Source organism: Bombyx mori, chromosome 5 (genome assembly GCF_030269925.1).
Source record: "Bombyx mori chromosome 5, ASM3026992v2".
Classification (NCBI taxonomy): Eukaryota; Metazoa; Arthropoda; class Insecta; order Lepidoptera; family Bombycidae; genus Bombyx; species Bombyx mori.
The window spans coordinates 16,713,604-16,733,329 of NC_085111.1; the positions used below are offsets into that span (position 1 = coordinate 16,713,604).

General features: G+C 40.0%; 1 protein-coding gene across 1 annotated transcript in view; it reads right to left on the reverse strand.

The window, feature by feature from the left end:
* Positions 1–19,726, reverse strand: part of LOC101746236 (atrial natriuretic peptide-converting enzyme) — a 66,038-nt gene that overhangs the window by 33,175 nt on the left and 13,137 nt on the right. The window contains exons 4-8 of the mRNA XM_062668495.1: positions 15,707–15,847; positions 12,235–12,429; positions 7,502–7,634; positions 6,615–6,767; positions 4,856–5,074 (exon numbers count right to left, since the gene is read on the reverse strand). Of these exons, the coding sequence (XP_062524479.1) occupies positions 4,856–5,074; positions 6,615–6,767; positions 7,502–7,634; positions 12,235–12,429; positions 15,707–15,847 (841 nt within the window). The remainder of the gene's footprint in view (positions 1–4,855; positions 5,075–6,614; positions 6,768–7,501; positions 7,635–12,234; positions 12,430–15,706; positions 15,848–19,726) is intronic.

The following is a 19,726-nucleotide window of genomic DNA, read 5'->3' on the forward strand; positions in this document are numbered from 1 at the left end:
TACCACGTTCTGTTCTCTGTTTTTGTTTTTGGAGCGGGCTCGGCGTAGCCTTTCGCGACGAGTGCTTCCATCTGTTCTGTGTATTTCTGTTTCAGTTCCGGATTACGATCGAGTTTGTTTTCTATATTTATCAGTCGCTTTAACGAGTTATTGTAGTTGTCTGGTAGACTGACATTATCTGTTTTCCAGAGCAGAGCAGTTTCGTATCTTCCATCTGTTGTGTGGACTGTATTGCTGTTGAGGATGCGAAGCGCCTGTTCCTCTGGGTCTGTTTTTGGTCTTCTTGGTGTGATGCATAGCGCATCCATAGCGAAATACTGTTTTACCAGATTTTCTATTTTATCATCTTCCTGGGTTTCCCTAGCATGATTTATATAGTTTAAATGGTGGCCTAGGGTACGAGTGCGACCTCCGTGCAGTACCCAGCCTAGAGGTGTCAGTGACGCTATTGGCTGATTCCTGTTGCCTCGTCTAACTTTCGAAGCTAGTAACATGTGCCAGTTGTCTTGGCCAATCAGGATTCCAGGTTTCGCGTTCTCGTACGTGATGATGTCACTGATGTCTCGTAGGTGCGAATACTCATCTATCTGTTCCTTTGGTATTTTTTGTGCTGTTACTTGTAGATCGTTAACTGTTCTCGCTTGTATTATTTCTTTTCGACTGTTGAGGCCTCTGAGCGTGAGGTTGACTCTTCTTGACCTTGTTTCCGTTGATTTTATGTTGTTAATCGCCTGTATGTGTAACGGATCGATTGGTCCTGTTATTCCAGTCTTCTTGCAGATGATTTCGTCTATCAGTGTTACCGTTGATCCATCGTCGAGCAGCGCGTATGTATCAACCGTGCCTATCGGTCCTTGTACTTGGACTGGGATTATTTTCAAATAGGACTGTTTCTGTTTTCCGGTCCAAGCGGAATTAATGTTCTCTGTTGTTTCCTTGTCACTGTTGTCTGTTTTTTCAATTTTTCTGTCGAAGTGTAGCATCTTGTTGTGAGTATATTTGCAATCATTGATGCCACAAGTCTTCGGTCTACAGTTGTGGGTTTTATTTCTATACTTGAGACATCGGAAACACAGGTGTTTATTCTTAGCGATGTCCCATCTTGTGTTTGAGTCTGCCTTCTTGAATATGTAGCAGTCTGTTGTGGTGTGTTCAGTGTTGCTACATACCGGACATTTAGCTCGTGATGGCTTCTCACTGACTATGTGCACGTTCTGTGTGCGTCTGTTGTGTTGTGCGGGCTGCGAGTAGTGCCCCGCCTGTTCGGGCTGTGCATAAGGGCTGCATAGTTCGGCTTCTCTTTTCATGAATTTTTCAAATTTAATCAGATCCGGATCCTCCTTCGGTTGTACCGCGGTGAAGTCGTAGTATCGGTAACGTAGTGTCGGTGTGAGTTTTTCTAATATTGTTTTGGTAGTTTCCGGATTATATAAGTAATGTGTGCACTTTAATGCACGAAGCGTAGCTACGGCGTTGGTCACCTTACTGGAGAATATACATATGTCTCTTGGTGTTTCTGTTAGTCGTGGCAGAGCTCGTAGCGTGTCTAACTCCGTTATGGCTATTGTTTCCGGTCTTCCGAATCGCGCTTCTAGACTTCTTATGACGTCGGACGGATCAGCGTTCGTTATAAGTAATCCGTCAACGGCTTCCTTTGCCCTTCCTTTCAGGTTCCTTCTGAGTCTGTTTATATTTTCTGTTTTTGTAAATGAATTCATCGTCTCGTGATAGGCTGCACGAAAGGATAGCCAGTCTTGGTGATTTCCATTAAAGAATGGCAATTCTGTGTATCTTGGTTCGCGGGCGGCTTTGACGGCGAGTGTTATTGCTGCGGTTAGATCTGAGAAGTCTTGTTTGTCGCAGGTTCCCGCCGGTTTTTCATTATGCTGGTCGTCATTTTCTGTTTTTGTGGGTTGGGTTTCCAGCCACGTGCCCACTCTTTCATCGAGTTCTGACTTACTGTATTCTGATTCGCTGTTTTCGTCATCAGATCCAGCTTCGAGCGTGGCCAGTCGGGCGGCTGCCAATTCCACTTGTAGGCGGGCGAGCTCTTCTCTAGCTTTGGCTATCTTCTGTTCTTTTCTGTTTCGCGACCGGTCAGTTTTGACTGTACCGGCGCGCTGTTTTGTTGGCACGTCATTCTGTTTGACTATATACTGTTTGACGGCCTCTGTTTTTGAGTTCCCAGGTTTCTCTGCGACTTTCGTCGTGGCTTCTGTGTTGGCTGTTGCGCACGATGATTCTGTTGTGGGGGCTACCAGACTCATGACGGTATTCGCGGTTGTTTCTGTCCACACGCTCTGTGTTGTAGCTGTGGTTTCTGAGGGCGGCGACTGTTCAGTTTCGATCCGTCCTCTTCCTGTTGACCGCGTTATCGGCATTGTTCCAATTTCCTTTTTTCAAAGTGAATCTTCTACCCGGCTCGAAAGAACAATGAAATGTGTCCTCTATCCTGCTCGAATGGACCATGAAATGTGTCCTCTATCCGGCTCGAATGGACCATGAAATGTACACGACCCGGTCTGTATGGCTGTTTCCGAGTCGTGTAATAATATTTTCTGCTGTCTGTTTGTGCGCTGGTAGAAGACGGCTGTTTCTTTCGATGGGTATCGGCTTCTGTAGCGAGGTTTCACAGGTAATTGTCCGATTCACTGGTGGTAACTGTACTATCGGAGAACTGCTGGTAACTGTTTCTGTCTTGCTAATGTTTCTGTGTCGGAGAGCTTCTGAGAACTGTTTCTGTCTTGATGATCTGCTGAGAACTGTCTTTGCCTGTAAATGGCCATCCTTTTATATTTATTTCAGCACCCCATCTCGCGACGTGCTATCGACGCGCCACTTTTAGAGGGTCCCTTGATCTGTATGTTACCGTAGTGAAAGCGCTCCACAAATCGTTCCTATTGGTCTATTTACATTCTCTGATCTGATACACTAACATATTGACTATAAAATAACTTAAGATTATACATTTATTACGTAATCACTTATTAACGGTTAAATTAAATCTATTTGTTTCTTAAACTATAAAAAACCCTATTTCGTCCTGCACAAATGTTATTGTTTTGTTTCTATCGCTCAAGAGTAGCGCTCTTATCTGGGAAGCATTTTGTAGGTAGTGGCTTGGCTCTGCCCCTGACATTGCTGAGGTCCGTGGGCAACGGTAACCACTCACCATCAGGTGGGCCCTATGCTCGTCTGCTTACAAGAGCAATAAAGAAAATTTCTAACTTCTACGTTTACGGAAGTCTAGGAAAAACCGTTAGATACCAAATCCCTTTTTAGCTTAGAGTGGTAATATGGGATCAATTCCAAATTTTCCAAAACCGAACAAGAACCTAACGTAACTTAATAGACTATGAGTCGGATTCCGGATATTTAAAATTTTATTTAAATTGCAAAATATTCCGAATACTTTAGCGTTAGATTTGAAATAATTAGTTACTTAACACTATCTATTAATATTACAGTACAATCGATTGAATGAGCAATTCTCGCGTGCTTCCGTGATGATTTCTCAAACGGAACGAATGAAGTCAAGTAGAATCAATGTGATTTCGAGATTACTAAATTAATTATAATTATCTAATAGAGCCGTTGTTGTGCAAAATACACCTCACTTGTCACCTTCTCATATATGTATCTATAGTTTATTGACCTGACAATAATATTATAATCTAACAGAAAATTAGGCCTTTAATAGAATGAACATTCAATCAAAACGTTTAGAAAAGTTTTATTTATTTATTGCTTAGTTGGTTGTACAACGGCCCACCCGGTGTTAAGTGGTTACCGGAGCCCATAGACATCTAAAACGTAAATGCCGCTACGCACTTTGAGGTATGAGTTCTAAGGTCTCAGTTTCTACAGTACTTTAAATTCTTGTTAGATACGAGGGATACGCGAGTGAAACACTTGCTTGCTAGTAACACACTGGCCTATATTCGTTGGATAAAGCCGTGTATGCTTAGGCACATGCACGATACACGGCTCTAAATGTCTATAAGAGAATCGTTGTTTTTTCCTACCTATTCTAGTAACCTCGAGAGGCTATTTTAGATTCACCGAATTAGTAGGTGAGTTCATGGAGTTCAAACTTGATGACGTTGCTAGCACTAATCCTAGCAAGAACAGAATCTATCACCGGATCGGAAACGCGACCCACTGAGAAGATCCAAGAGAAGTCGTCGTGGCATAAAGGATAAGACGTCCGTGCATTCGTATCTAGCGATGCACCGGTGTTCGAATCCCGCAGGCGGGTACTAATTTTTCTAATGAAATACGTACTCAACAAACGTTTACCATTGACTTCTACGGTGAAGGAATAACATCGTGTAATAAAAATTAAACCCGCAAAATTATAATTTGCGTAATTACTGATGGTAGGACCTCTTGTGAGTCCGCGCGGGTAGGTACCACCACCCCGCGTATTTCTGTCGTGAAGCAGTAATACGTTTCGGCTTGAAGGGTGGGGCAACCGTTGCATTTACGTTACATTACATTTATGTTACTTTACATTACACATGTCCCGATCCACTAACGGTGCTTTTAGGTACCTCAAGCACCGGTCATCATTCTCTCAAACCCGTCGCTTGCGACGAAGGGCTCGACGAGTAAATTAACCCACAGACACAGCCCACTGAGTTTCTCGCCGGATCTTCTCAGTGAGTCGCGTTTCCGATCCGGTGGTAGATTCTGCGAAGCACGGCTCTTGCTAGGGTTCGTGTTAGCAACGTCGTCAGATTTGAGCCACGCGAGCTCACCTACTAGTTAAGGTTACGCTGATATAGCCTCTCATCTTAGGTAGGAAAAAAAAATTACGTTACAAAAAAAAGTCTAAAAGAGTATCGTAGCTTACGGCAGTTCCTCTCGTCCTGTCCCCAGGGGCAGTCCACCTTCCCGTCGCACATGTGCGCCTGCGAGATGCAGCGCTGGTTCCCGCAGTGCACGTCGCCGCTGCGCTTGCACACGCGGCAGTTGAGCTCGTCGGAGCGGTCGGCGCAGTCCACGTGCCCGTCGCAGCGCCAGTCGTGCGGGATGCAGCGCTTCACGTCGCATTGGAAGCCGGACACGCACACTGGACCGCAACCGGTATGTAAGCGTTTTGTTAATACGCTTTTATTAGCTTCAGACGTATGTATGTATGTAACGGAATCTTTGAACATGATTTTGAGCCCCTTCAAAACATCGGATTAACTCGAAATTTGGTATACTTATTAAGGACCGATGATAATTCAACATTCAAATAAAAAAAGGAAAAAAATATATTGAAAAAATTTAAATCCAACTAAAAAATAGAAAATATATTTTTATAAATTTGAATTAAAAATAGTGTAAGAAAAATGATTTTATTGTAAAAAAAAAGCGTAATTAATTAATATATTAAAAATTTTTTTTCTATTTTTTAGTTGAATTTTCTATAAAAACGTGTTTTGTTATTTTTTTTAAATTATTATTATTATATTTTGTGGCGGTAGCCACCATAGAACACAAGATATTTGACAGATGCCTGAATCTAGCTTTCTCAATTAACTCTGCCATTGGCGGTCCCAAGCCCGGATGAGATAAGAGGAGGGTTGGCGTCGGTATGCTACCTACCCGGCCGTAAAAATATAACACCGAGCAACGGGCGGCGATCAACTAACCCGAACTAGGGCTTCAGTGGCCCAGAGGAACTAAATCGCCTCTGAAATTCTGCTGTGGAAGGACGCGGAAACCGACCACTAGCAATTATCCTAAGAAAGCCTTTACGTATGCATTCCGTAAAGGAACGATCCTCAGCACTGAGGAACACGACGCACGGAAGGGGAATCTCGCTTACGACATTTTCACACAGATAAGCTTGTATACTTATATATTATATACAAGTTCCGAACAATAACATTCGGACCGTCGGTCTACCGAGATATATCACCCGCTCGGTGGAAGATCATCCCTTTATTGTATACCTACAATTTCATTATTCCACTTTTGAGAATTTGCTAAGAAATCTATATATTAATAAGTGAAGCAAAAACTTTGTACCCCCTTTTTACGAGAATTGCGCGGACGGAGGATAATGAAATTTCTCCCTATAGAGAATGTAGAGAGAGAGTGCAGAATTTCTTTTATTTATTTATTATGCATAAATATATTAAATCACAAAGAAAAACATTACACACCCTACCGTGTATTTGACACATATACGCATTTATACTCTTTTGTTTATTGTCAAACTTTTGTTATTTTCTAAAGTCTGCGGTTAAATTGAGAATAGATTAATATTGTTTGTCTTTAATATTATTTGTCGATAGTGTAGTCTGTACGAAATTTGTGATTGTAGAAGTATAATAATAGTCTTTGACAATAAAACCATAATAATGTTCAAACTCTATTATTAATTATAGTCGAATTTCGACTACTGCGGGACCACTAGTATGACATTTCTAGACTAGTATAACATTTCTGAAATATGCCTAAGTGAAGTTTTTAGTATTCTGTAGACTATATTATCAATGCTTTGCGACAAAGATAGCCAAAGTGATATTACGGGTTTAGACCACACCTTGTTATTAGTAACAGGACCAGCAGTATAATTCACTAATAAACTTTACAGTAATAAGCCCATATTGTGTTACCTGGCTTAGCAGCACGGAATCTAGCCTCCTTGACCTCTCTGTTCCCAAGGCAGACATCAGTGTCGGTCGACTCCGGGAATATCTCGCACTGGAGGTAGTCAGGCATCGAAAGCCCGAATACTTCAAGGAAGAATCCGCAGCGTCGCATCGTTTCTGATTTATCAAATATTATAATTATTTCTACAATATCAGTGCGTGTGCTGGTATAAAAAATTAAAACTAAAATCTGCTACTGCAACTCCCTATAAGATCGTCTACAAAAAATATTTTAAGCTTTTCCAACGTGGAACGTTTTCTAATAGGAAACCGCTATTTTGTTGTAATTATTAGCGAGCACAAAGTCTGTCTGATGTTATGTGGTTACCAGTGTCAATGAACCACTGCTAACACCCACTAGGTACCTGTTGAGAAAAACTTAACGGAATCGATTTAGATAAAAGCCACTAAGAAGCGCCGTAAATATTTCAAGGTAAGAATAAAAATAATATGAATAGAGTATTTTTATAGTAAAGCCAGTTTATCGAATAAAATACTCAGCACAAATACATCTCAGCACGGTTTAAAATATGCAGATGCATGCATTTTCGACATTATACGGTTCATTTTCAACAGCAATTTGATGGGCAGCTGCCCATTTTACACTAAGTTGGTGTATTGCTAAAGTGGCACAAACTCACTGCCCAGTGGTAGCTGCCACATTAACCGTGCCGCCACTTAACCTTGGACATATGGTCGAAGTGACAACTGTAATGTGATAACGAAAGTTCTCGATCGAGTGAACACATCGCCGTAGAAATATGCAGGAAAGGATAGTATAAGCCCACAAATCGTACGAATCCAAAAAAAAACGAAAATAAACCGCCAATACCAAACTTATTTCAGCTCACCTTGACATAAGCTTCTACAAGGCCGCACCATGTGTCCAAGCGGACCGCACTTAGGTACAAAGAGCGAACACAGAAACAGAGCTGTCAACTCGTAACAACGCACGTCGACTACCGCATCATAGATCTCCAGATCCTGAAAGAAAAAAATACCATATAATTCTGCTTATACAATGGTGCTTATTAACTACTAATGCTGGTTATTAACCAGAGATGAGGTACGAGCTTGGTGACCACAGCGGTTCCTTAGGTCGTCCCCAATACCAGATTCCTTTCATTAGTCATCTTCTCTTTCTCCCTCATGTTTACTCTTCTAATGTAACTCAAAGCTAAAGCGGCAGGTAAGAAAGTAAGTCAAACGTATTTTAAGTGTAGTGATCAGTATGTAGTTTAAATGCTAACATTTAGTCTGAATTTATGCAAAAATTATGGCATATTCATAATTTTTTTATTGCCCTGGTAGGCAGAAGCGCATACGGCCTAACTGACGGTGAGTGGTCGCCGATGGACTTCAGCAATGCCAGGGCCAGAGTCAAACCGCTGCCTACCGTGAAAATGAGAGCTTAAGAATTCCTACATTCGTATTTTGATAACTGAGACAGCAGGCTGTGTTCCCGCAACAGTCTTCCCGATTTCTGCTGCAAAAATACCATATATTACGATTTACAATATATTAGGGCTGCAATTAATATTTCCCTTTAAAGGCTAACCCGTAAGGCTGTGTTCACGTTTTGGGCACTGATAAATGGCGAGCAAAGGTTGGCAACGATCATTAATGACGCAATAAGTTTAGATGAAAAAACACAAAAAAACTGCCAAATTTCTATTAAATGAAATATATTGTAAATTTAGTTAAATTAAGCTACAATAATAACAGTGAATGTTAAATTAGCTCCGCAACGGGTGGCAAAAAGAGTCATTTACAAAAAAATCAACGAAACAAATTCTTCCAACTTTACTGACGTTCTTAAGTGCCAATTAACTTTAAACTGCCTCGCTGCCTTACTTATGAAGTGGCTGTTTGTACTAGGCCTTCAGCCACTTACAGGCTTACTGTTTTGTATAATAGTCAAAACAGATCTGGCAGTGCATGGAAGATAAACAATATCTATGCTGGTAATTTCGAGGGGCTATGCCAGCTTAACCGACCAAGTAGGTGAACTCACGGGGCTTTAACCTGGTGAATTGCTAACAATAGCCCTAGCAAGAGCAGTGCTTCGCAGAATCTACCACTGGATCGGAAACGCGACTTACTGGGAAGATCCGGCGAGAAACTCTGTGGGCCGAATGAAAAAAATCACAACAGGCACTTTACAAAACCTAATTAACAATAATACTGGCCGGTACAAAACGTCAGGTGAGATGACATAAGCGTCATACGATGTGGAGCGTTTAGTCGTATGCAAGTACTTGCCTACTCGCTACACTTTTAATACTCCCATGAATAGCCACACAATAATTCAAAGTTTCTCAAAACGCAAATGTACATTTGGGCTCCGCGAGACTTCGCAAACTGCCCAAACTTCGTCGTCCGATTTCACGTCGACTTGAAACGATAGTTAAATTAAGTTTGGTCATTCAACATATGGTCATTGCATTTCCTTGTCTACTAATCTGTTTGAGTAATGGTAGGAAGCGCTGAAGCCGTTCAATGTTAGTAGAAGTTTAGTTTACTGAACAATTCGGAGGCTGTGAATGGAATTGACTCTTAATGAATTTACGTATGATCGAAGTCTCAAATGCTGTGTAAAGGCTTAATTATCAAATAGTATCATTGTATATCATTGTAAAAACATGGGAGTATGAAACGCTTCACGCAGCAATAGAAATGCGGCTCTACCGTGATGTCTTAGTGAAGCAGACCAACTTTCATCAACTGACCTGCTATTTTGTACCATGAACAAAGTAAAAAACCTAGCCAGCGAGCGACCACGTTACCCAAGCCAGTGAGAGGTCACGTGACTACATTTCGGCATGATGTTATGATGTCATGATGATGTTCGGCTCTAAGCATACTATAAAGTTATCTTCGACATTAGAAAGGTCACTCACTGACCGGCCATGGTGGCATATTGCGGCAGAAAAAAGGGGGCTTATGTTATATATTGTACCATCAGTAAATGCCAGTTGCAGTATGCTGATATGATACTCGAAAAACGCTGTTGCCCATTCTCCAATGATTCACATTGAAGGTTCTTACTAGAGCTATGGGAAGGACGCGGTGGTCATATTGTTGATTAATTAGTTTGTGGTCGTAGCCACACTGCGAGATATGAATATCGGAATATTCGCATCGTTTGATACAGATGCACCGGGTGTCTCACACTTGCACCATACGAGCTCACAAAAACTGATTCGATTTTAAATAATCATTTCAATAACCCAATATTTCGGCGCAAGTTAGCACGCACCTACGTGCTTTGTTCTACCAAGGCTCACCGTGATTTCTAGCTTACTGTATTTAATGTCGGCACCCCGTCGCTTCTATTGTACGCTTGACAATGATTGATAGTGGTCGCGCAGAGCTTACGCCTAATGTTTATTGATGTTGTCAATAGAAAGCGCCGATTAAACCGTTTCGGCCTGTAACTTTTGTTAATGACCCTACGTTTCAAAGGTAATCAAGTATTTAGCTTTTTTTATTGCTTTGATGGGTGGAAGAGCTCACGACCAACGTACTGTGATTACCGGAGTCCATAGACATCTACAACGTTAATACCGCCTCCCACTATGAGAAATGAGTTCTAAGGTCTCAATTTTTACAGTGCTAACGGCTGCCCCACACTTCAAAACGAATTCCTGCTTCACGGCAGATATAGTCAGGGTGGTGGCATCTACCTGTGCGAACTCACGACACACACTTACCACCAGTAAAACTTCTTTAGGTATTTTTGAGCTGTTATCAAACCATGTCTGCAAGCTATCGCTTTCTTAAAAAGGCCTGTTCGAATAGCTGTGGAGCGTATTGTAGGCAATATAATAATATATTGACGTAACACAGACATATAACCAATGAGGTAGATCGACGAACTGGTCTGTATTGGTATCACTTCGCAAAGGTTTACTTCCCAATAAAACTTAAAATATTCCAGCATCAATTCTAATCTTTGAAAATATTTAGCTATGCGGGAATCCATCAATAATGATATTAATTACTTTATGACGAAATACGAGGCGTGATCGAGCATTCAGCTTGGGGATTACTCCCGTCCGCGTCCCTCTGTCGGAATATAAATTAATTGATTTGGAAGTCTTTTGATCTGTACATTTTCAAGTCACTTGTGTTGTTGCGTCTATGACATTATTAGATACGAGTGCTCAACGAGGCATCGGTGAACATTTTTTTACGACAAGAGGTAAACCAGGCTTGATATTATGTTTTAATGGTTGCACAGACCCATAGACATCTCAATGCATGGAACTGCACCTCAATGCATAAATCTGTTAAAGGTTTTTTAACGAGCCTCTCAAAATCGACTGCTAAAGATTCAAGGCGGACGAAGCAAGTAAAATAAGTGTAATACCTCACGTATATGACTTATTTTTATTATTCATAGTCAGTGGTTATGAAATTTCATGACACTTTAAAGCACTCGCTGTTTTAATCCCAATCAAAAACGTTCAACGGGCATGGGTTTCTACTGCCACCTTTTTTGAGCTGGAACTGAACCTCCTTCGAGGTTCCGACGCCTAGGGATGGGCCAAGGACTGTGTGACAAGGATGTGGGGCACGGCTGCCCAAGTTGATAAAAGCCCACCCACTTAACGACTCTCTGCAATCTCAGCCAACGCCCGATCTCCGCCCGAGATAGAACCCAGGCAATATAGAGAGATTCCGCTCTAAGTACTACCACCCAGCCTATTTTTGCCACGAAGCAGTATTGAAACCATTCCACTGCAATTGTCGCCACATGTGTTCGCCGATTGTCGTAAATTTATGGTATTATGAGACATGTCTTAGAAAAGCGAAAAATTGTTGGACTAAGTTCTCTAAGCCGAAGCTTTTTATAAAAGCACTCTTCAAAATGAACGACTACTTCGCAGCAGAAACGGTCTTGCAGGCCAACGTTAATGCTAGGGTGTGTAATTTATAAATTTCGCGCGATTTATTTTACACGACGTTTTTCCTTGACGGTGGGAAATGAAATTTACTCTTTCACTCGCATAGTCACATACCACTCAATACGTGTAAACTTCTAATCGGGCACGTAATCTTCAAATTTTCTTCAAAGAACTTATTAATATAAAACGTATTCACCACTAAGCTTCTTGTTTTTTTTTTAAAAACTAGAATCTTAGTGGAGTATACATTTTTTTTACATTACAATTGGGTAGATATATTAGTTTTCGGAATTGCCTTCAATCATTACCTAGGCTTTTTTTTACGGCCCACTTGACATTAAATTGTTACCGGACCCCTTATTCGTCGATAACGTAAATGCTGCCCCCTTGAGAGATGTCATCGAGTCCTCGCGTTCCCTTACGGGGGCGCGGTCCAGAACTCGTGGAAGGGATCCCGGAGGGATCTCTGCCCGGCCGTAACCTCCCTGCCTGACAAAGCAGGGATGATGTGAGACGTACCTTTAAATCTCGGTTTTATAGTTAATGCTTCACGGTAGAAGTAGAATATTGGTACCTACCAGAGCAGACTAAGAAGACGCCCTACCACTGGTAAATTTTGACCTTATCGGACTTGCCCAAATAAGCCGATACAAACAAATATCATATGGAAATACCTGTTGTGCGTCCCTCTGCCCGAAATGCCCGATGTAATTAGGGAATACGGTGAAGTTGTAAGATATCCGGTGCTGGTGGCAGAAGCTCACGATGACCGGCAGACACACTCCGGGGGCTGGGTTCTTGTCGGCGGGAGCGTCCGTGGGTGCTGGCCACGTTACTACAGTGGAACGGTTCACAGCTTGCGAGACATACTGCGAGAAAAGAAATTCAGAATCCAATATAATATATCCTGTAAATTACCTGTGATTCAAAAGGTATTTTCTGCATGGAAACAAAAGAAATTACCTTACTCTTCAAATAGTTACGGGGGATGATTTTTTTTATTGCTTAGTTGAGTGGACGAGCTCACAGCCCACCTGGTGTTAAGTGGTTACTGGACTCCATAGACATCCACAACGTTAATGCGCCACCCACCTTGAGATATATGTTCTAAGGTCTCAAGTATAGTTACAACGGCTGCCCCACCCTTAAAACCGAAACGCATTACTGCTTCACGGCAGAAATAGGCAGGGCGATGGTACACACCCGCGTGGACTTACAAGAGGTCCTACCACCAGTAAAAAGAAAAACAGCCAATACTTAATACAGGTAGATTGTACTTTAGTTCTTAAAATATTTACTTTGATTATGATGTGATATCTCTGTATACAGCTAAACGAACATCCCAGTATCCCTCTTTTCATTAGAATGCTATTTTTCATTCATAGTTTAAATGCGATCGTTATTTTAAAGCAAAGGATTAAAGAAGATAGGAAATGCGCCAACAAATCCGAAACGACATTGTATTTGGCGTCTGAAGGCTTAGATCTTGCATGCCCTGCAACTGTCGATAACAGTATTGTGACGGGATTATGCGCTTTCAAAGTAAATTTTACAGTAAGTTGTGGAGCTAAAACATTGTTCGAATTTCAAATTGTTCTTATTAAAAGTTTGTCTTAAAGCGTACTAGTTTTCTTTTATAAGAATTAGAAACTTTGGACTCGTTGGGTGATTATTTCGTTTATGCTTCAATAACTCCACACTTAATTCAATTTGTAATGAAGAAACAACTAAGGTCGATATATTAAATACTTTTATTTATTATTAAAGTAACTCAGGCGGGCATATGGACCACCTGATGTTTCTAACTCAGATAGTACCTTCGGAAAATTAACTTAAACGATCGTTCAATTTGCAGTTTTTGCAAGGAAAAAGAAGAAAAAAAATGAATGCACTTCACACCGTGTCGAGGATTATTCAGGATGAAATTCGTTATTGAATTGTTATGATTGTGTGGACTAAGAAGTCCTGACGCAGTTCATCTCTCGCACCATTAAATTCTAGACATTAAAGATAACGAATACCATTGTGGACCATGGCAGACTTAGTTGCTTTCTTTATTATGTCCTTGCGAATTGACGATCGGCCGAATAATCTCTTGCCTTCCACTTGGCCTTAAACAAATAGTCGCCCGATCGAGGCCTCTTCCCTGGATATGCAACCAAAGAACTTCAAAATCCGTAAATGTTCAACTACACTCTTCGAATCGGTTTTTAATAACCAAGATCGTCGAGGATCGATGCACTGATGCGGAATACCATCCACGGCATCTTCAAGAGGCGTTTCCATCACCACATCTCCAACACATCGATTTTATAATGCTTTTGTAGTTACAGTGATCGAGAAATACCAAGGGAACTTTAACACAGCTGGATGACCATAATTAGGAATACACTGCGGAAAATTATTAGCTCTTAGAAATTAAATGAGGAGAGAGTTATTAGAGGAACCCACGACCCTCGGCATTGAAGATTATCGACGCAAGGATGAGAGAGATGAACACCACTCGGTTGGCACTTGCAATAATAGAATCAAGGTAACGGGATTCGGTCAAATAATATCTTAGACCACACGGTTTGAAGTACCAACCAAACCAAACTCCAAAACAAATCAAAGATACACCCAAAGTGTCAGTGTAGACAAAGATACGACTGGTGCATTAAGGTAAAAATGACGGTCTATCTAAATACGAAGTTAACATTAACTAATCGAAATTAAAGCCAACTAAATAGACAAATTATCTGAATTATATAGAAGCTAAAATGCTATCCAACAAACGGGTCTTTCAATAAAATCATTTGAAAAACAAAACGCTCCTCCTTAGATTCAAACGAACCGCTATTACTTATTTTCAGTGCTCAGTTAATTGGAGTATACTCATAAAGGAACACAATGAGGCAACAACATAATTACTGCCACTCCAACGATGCCTTACAATGCAAGAGTACTTACATTGTGAATGTAATTGTTTTGTTCAACAAGAAAAGAGCTGTTTGTACGAAAGAATTTTGATGGGATAATAAGGTTGCCGATTCACGGTTTCTTTGCGATTCGGACGGCTTTTTGGAAATATTATCTTGTACGTTGCGTTAGAATTAATTTAGTGAGTATAGACATGAAAAATTATGTAATTTGTGGGCAGGAAATGTTCATCTTTCTTATTCCATAGACGCCGGCCACTGATGCTTTCAGAAAGAAAACTTTTAATTATTTTCTGTTAGATAGATACATTCAGCTAACACATTTACTTGAACTGTAATATAGATTGATGGTACAGCATCTTGTAAGCTGACACGGCTAGATATTTAACATCCTGCGTATTTCTACCGTCAAGTAATAATGCGTCCGGTTTGAGCTTAGAATTCATGTATCAAAGTGGCATTCGTAGGAATGCAAATAAAACTTCGACAACATGTTTGAAAGAGTTGGGAAACATTGACGATCTACTGTTTCCTAAATTAGTGTATAAAAAACGACAAAGCGACAAAGCAACGATCTTAACGACATAGATCTTCACGGAGCGAACCATATTGATCGGTAGACGCACAATCCAAACATCGTTATTCGGAATTTGTATAAATTATGTGGGCATCGGAAAATTGGTACGCTTCGAAGTTTTGCAGGATATTTAGATTCGGTAATTTTTCGCTTCAAATATCATAAGAATAGTAAGCTTTAAATATTTTTTAAGGTTTAGTTTAGTTTAGTTTAGTTTAGTGTAGGGTTCGATTTTTGGAACGAAGTTCCTTATCGCGCGTTGTGAAAGGAGGCTAGACGGAAAAAATTCTTACGAAAAGTTGTCACGACACTTTTTAGATCCGTCATTCTGACCAATCAACGTGTAGGCGCTTATCGCGTGACATTGCTCGTATCCGATTGGTCCGCGTAATGAGTACAGTTTCTCGAGATAGCGTTTCAACAATAGTAATTTAGTTCATAGTATTGTTTTTTTCTTCTTCATAATGCCGTAATTTATTATTATAACTTAAAAAAAAAATTACAATTCCTCTACTAATTTATCGAAAGTAACTTCGTTCCATCCGGGTGTCCCTTGACACCTCTGAAGTTTTTTTTTTTTAGTGTAGGGCTTAGTTTAGTTAAGTGTAGGGTTCGAATTAGATTCGCATCTTTATTATGGACTAAACTTACCTGTACTGCGGGATTGGCTCGGAAGTAGGCGAATAGAGCGCCGGTTATGGCTAACAGTGCTACAGCGTTGAGTGCCACTTGCATCAGTCTGAACTTGTGCGGGGAGCCTTCGTTGCTGGCTCCGCGTATGTCCCGCAGCATCTGCACCCGTTCAAAGGAATTCAATCGACTATCGCTGTACAATAATAATTATTAACCACCGAAATAAGAATGGTAATTATAAAATCTGTTTTGAAAACTTTTAAAACTTCTTTTACGATTTTATTTTCCGCTTTTTATTGTCATTTGGACTGACTCGGCGGTGCAGTAGTTAGTCCCTGACGGTTGCGCCGAAGGTCGTGGGTTCGATTCCCACATCGGGCCACCATTATTTAATGAACAGGTTTATTTGCTCTTTGTCTGGGTGTTTATTTTTTAAACGTACCTATATATAAGTATGATCATCATTCTCTGGTACCCATAACACAGTGAATCCTAAATTGAGGCTGGATGACCGTGCGTGACATGTTCCCAGTTATTTAAGTAAAAATAATAATTAAATAAGTAAAGTTTAAATCGTAAAGTCTTTCCGACGTTTCAAATACTTTTTAGTTTTCGTTTTGATTAAGACGTTGTCATATTATGTCGACATTTGAAAATTTTGCTACCTACATTATTCCTTTAACCTCGCAGTTTTCATTATACATATTCGATCGCTTCACATTGTCTGTAATAGCCAACATCTGTGACCGTGACGTCACATCAAAGTACTAATACTGAAACTTACACACTATCTATTGTGCCTTAGTGGGAAATTTTCTGAACCCGCGCTGAACCTGTCCTCACTATCTGTACTGTATAAAATACATATAATCAAACATTGATTCTGATATATTAGAGATACCGGCATTTTTAGGTATAATAATTTATTACAAGTGATTGAGACATCAGCACTGCCTATTTCTGCCGTGAAGCAGTAATGCGTTTCGGTTTGAAGGGTGGGGCAGCCGTTGTAACTATACTGAGATCTTAGAACTTATATCTCAAGGTGGGTGGCGCATTTACGTTGTAGATGTCTATGGGCTTCAGTAACCACTTAACACTTGGTGGGCTGTGAACTCGTCCACTCATCTAAGCAATAAAAAAAAAACGCACCTAATAATTGAATTGATAAAAATTATAAAGTATATTTATTACGTAAACTTATCTTACATCGCATTATCTGCAACATACAAATTTAATGTTATCATCGAAAAATAAGTCACAGAAGTAAGAAACTACAAATGACCCTTTTACAAAACACCAAAGCAATATGGTCGCTCAAAGTTTTTCTCCAGACGTTTCTCTTTTCTCGCAAGATGACCAAGTGTGTTTACTATTTGCTTTGAAAAGTCTACGTTTGAGATGGCAAAACAATCTTGGAGAACACACGAAGCAATCTTGGCTTGTGTAAGCATTATTATCCGCGCTGTTTGTCGGCTGAAATACATGACTTCAAAGTATTTTGTTTTATCTCTGAGATTTTTTGTATCGGAAATATCAACTTAGGCTAATTGGCGAGGCGGAACAGCTAGCTAGTAGCTAACAATCTCGATAATGTTCAATGCGTTTGACGTATTTAATAATAATTTAAATACAATAGATTAGATAGTAATTATACAATTTAATGGGATCGAAACAAGGACGCTCGCAGATCCAATTATGACCAAAATGTAAGTCACGCAATAAGTCATGAAACGGGCTATGTTAGGCATTTCTCTACGGGATAGAGTGCGCAATACCGATATCCGCAGAAGAACTGGTTTGACTGATATAGCCAAAGTGATTGCTCGGAAAAAGTGGAAGTGGGCCGGCCACATATGCCGTCGCACTGACAATCAGTGGGACACAAAAGTACTGGAGTGGAGACCTCGTACTGGACGTTGTAGCGTAAGCAGACAGCCAATGAGGCGTTTCAAAGGTAATCAAGTTTTTAACTTTTGATGCACACAAGAAATTACAATAATTACAGTACATATTAGCTAAATCGTACAAGTAGTACCTAGATCTAATCTGTATTGCAATCTAAATAATATGTGCACTCAGCAAAACCATATTAATGTGCATTGCTTTGATGGATGGACGAACTCACGACCCACGTACGGTTAAGTGATTACTGGAGTCCATAGACATTTACAACGTAAATGTCGCAACCCACCTTGAGACATGAGCTCTAAGGTCTCAATTTTTACAGTACCGCTGCCTAACACTTCAAACCGAAATGTATTATTGCTTCACGGTGGAAATAGTCATGGTATCTACCCATGCGGACTCACAACACGCCGTAGTAAAACTTCTTTTAGTATTTCTGAGCTGTTGCTAAACCGTGTTTGTAAGCAATCGGTTTCTTAGAGAGACATGTTGGAATTGCTGTGCAGTGTATCGTGGGCAATATATTATTGACGTAACGCAGGTAAGTGACCAATGAGGTGGGTCGATGACCTTGTCAAATTGGTTGGTAGGGGCTAGATGCGAAAGGCGAGAGACCGAAGAGAATGGGATGCATTCGAAGAGTCCTACACTCGACATTCGGTGGACACGTGTTGAAGAAGAGATACAACTTAACTGGGACTTTGAAATCATATGAAGATGGCTGACGTTACTCTTGTTGTGATGTATGCACATATATGAACAACAGTAACCACTTATCACTATACTTAATACTTCTTCGGTTTCCGCGAATCGCAAATTTAATTAAAAAAATTTTTACGGTCTAACCTCACGTTTTTTAATGTCACAATTTTCTTTGTGTCTTTTCGAATACTTTACGGTTTTTGTGGTCACGGATGACCGTGATCGGCGTCCGTGAAAACCGTAAAAATAGTTTTAAATATATTGAACACCAATTAATCGGTTAAAATCTATTAAGGCTTTAATGAGCAAGAATGCCACATGACTACGACTGCTCTGCCAAGAGCAACCGATTATGATTATGATGAATCGGTCCGAGAGCTATACACATCTAATGCAAAAATATATTCATCTTCCTCTTGATACATTTTTGTTTTTTTATTTTTTTTTTTATTGCTTAGTTGTGTGGACGAGCTCGCAGCCCACCTGGTGTTAAGTGGTTACTGGAGCCCATAGACATCTACAACGTAAATGCGCCACACACCTTGAGATATAGTTCTAAGGTTTCAGTATAGTCACAACGGCTGCCCCACCCTTCAAACCGAAACGCATTACTGCTTCACGGCAGAAATAGGCGGGGCGGTGGTACCTACCCGTGCGGACTCACAAGAGGTCCTACCACCAGTAATTATAACACTTATATCCTTATATCAACACTTTCTTTTTTTTCAAGAGATTTAATAAATCTGTTTTTCAAGCGAGCGTAACAGAAACACAACTGTTGAACTGTAAATCGCGTTTAAGCCCTGGGAATTTTCTGTATGCATCTCCGATATTGAATTATAGTTTAGAGTACGGCTTTTAAATTTAATTGAAAACGTCGCTTTAAAAGGGAATAGGGTTGCCATTTAATTTTACAAAAAAAAAAACAAAAAACGTATCGCATATGTAAACGGAAAAAATCAGAAAAACAAATTTTGATTTGAATTCCCTAAAAACAAATTTCCGAGTGCTTTTGGAACATGCTAACTATTTTTAGAATTATATTATTTTAGAATAGGCTTTTGAAATAAAACCACGGACAGTGTGTCGTGTTTGACGTATCACGGTGAATATTCGAGATAAACTATTATTACATACTTTATTGATATGCAAATGTATAAGGTACTAAAAATAAAGGCTATGTACCTACTGCGAGTATAAAGAGTGCTTATCATTTCCTAGTCTTTGAAATATTTATGGCCAATTATCATACATAATATGTATTACAGTCAAAATAACAGAGATATATGACATAAGAAACATGCCACAATATTCTTAAAAGCTTTGTTCAAAAAAAAGCGCGCAGGTAGAATCACAGAATAGTGTCACACTTTGGCTTGTGTAGAAAATAAACGACAGCTAAAAACGAAAAACTGAGCATAGTTCAAC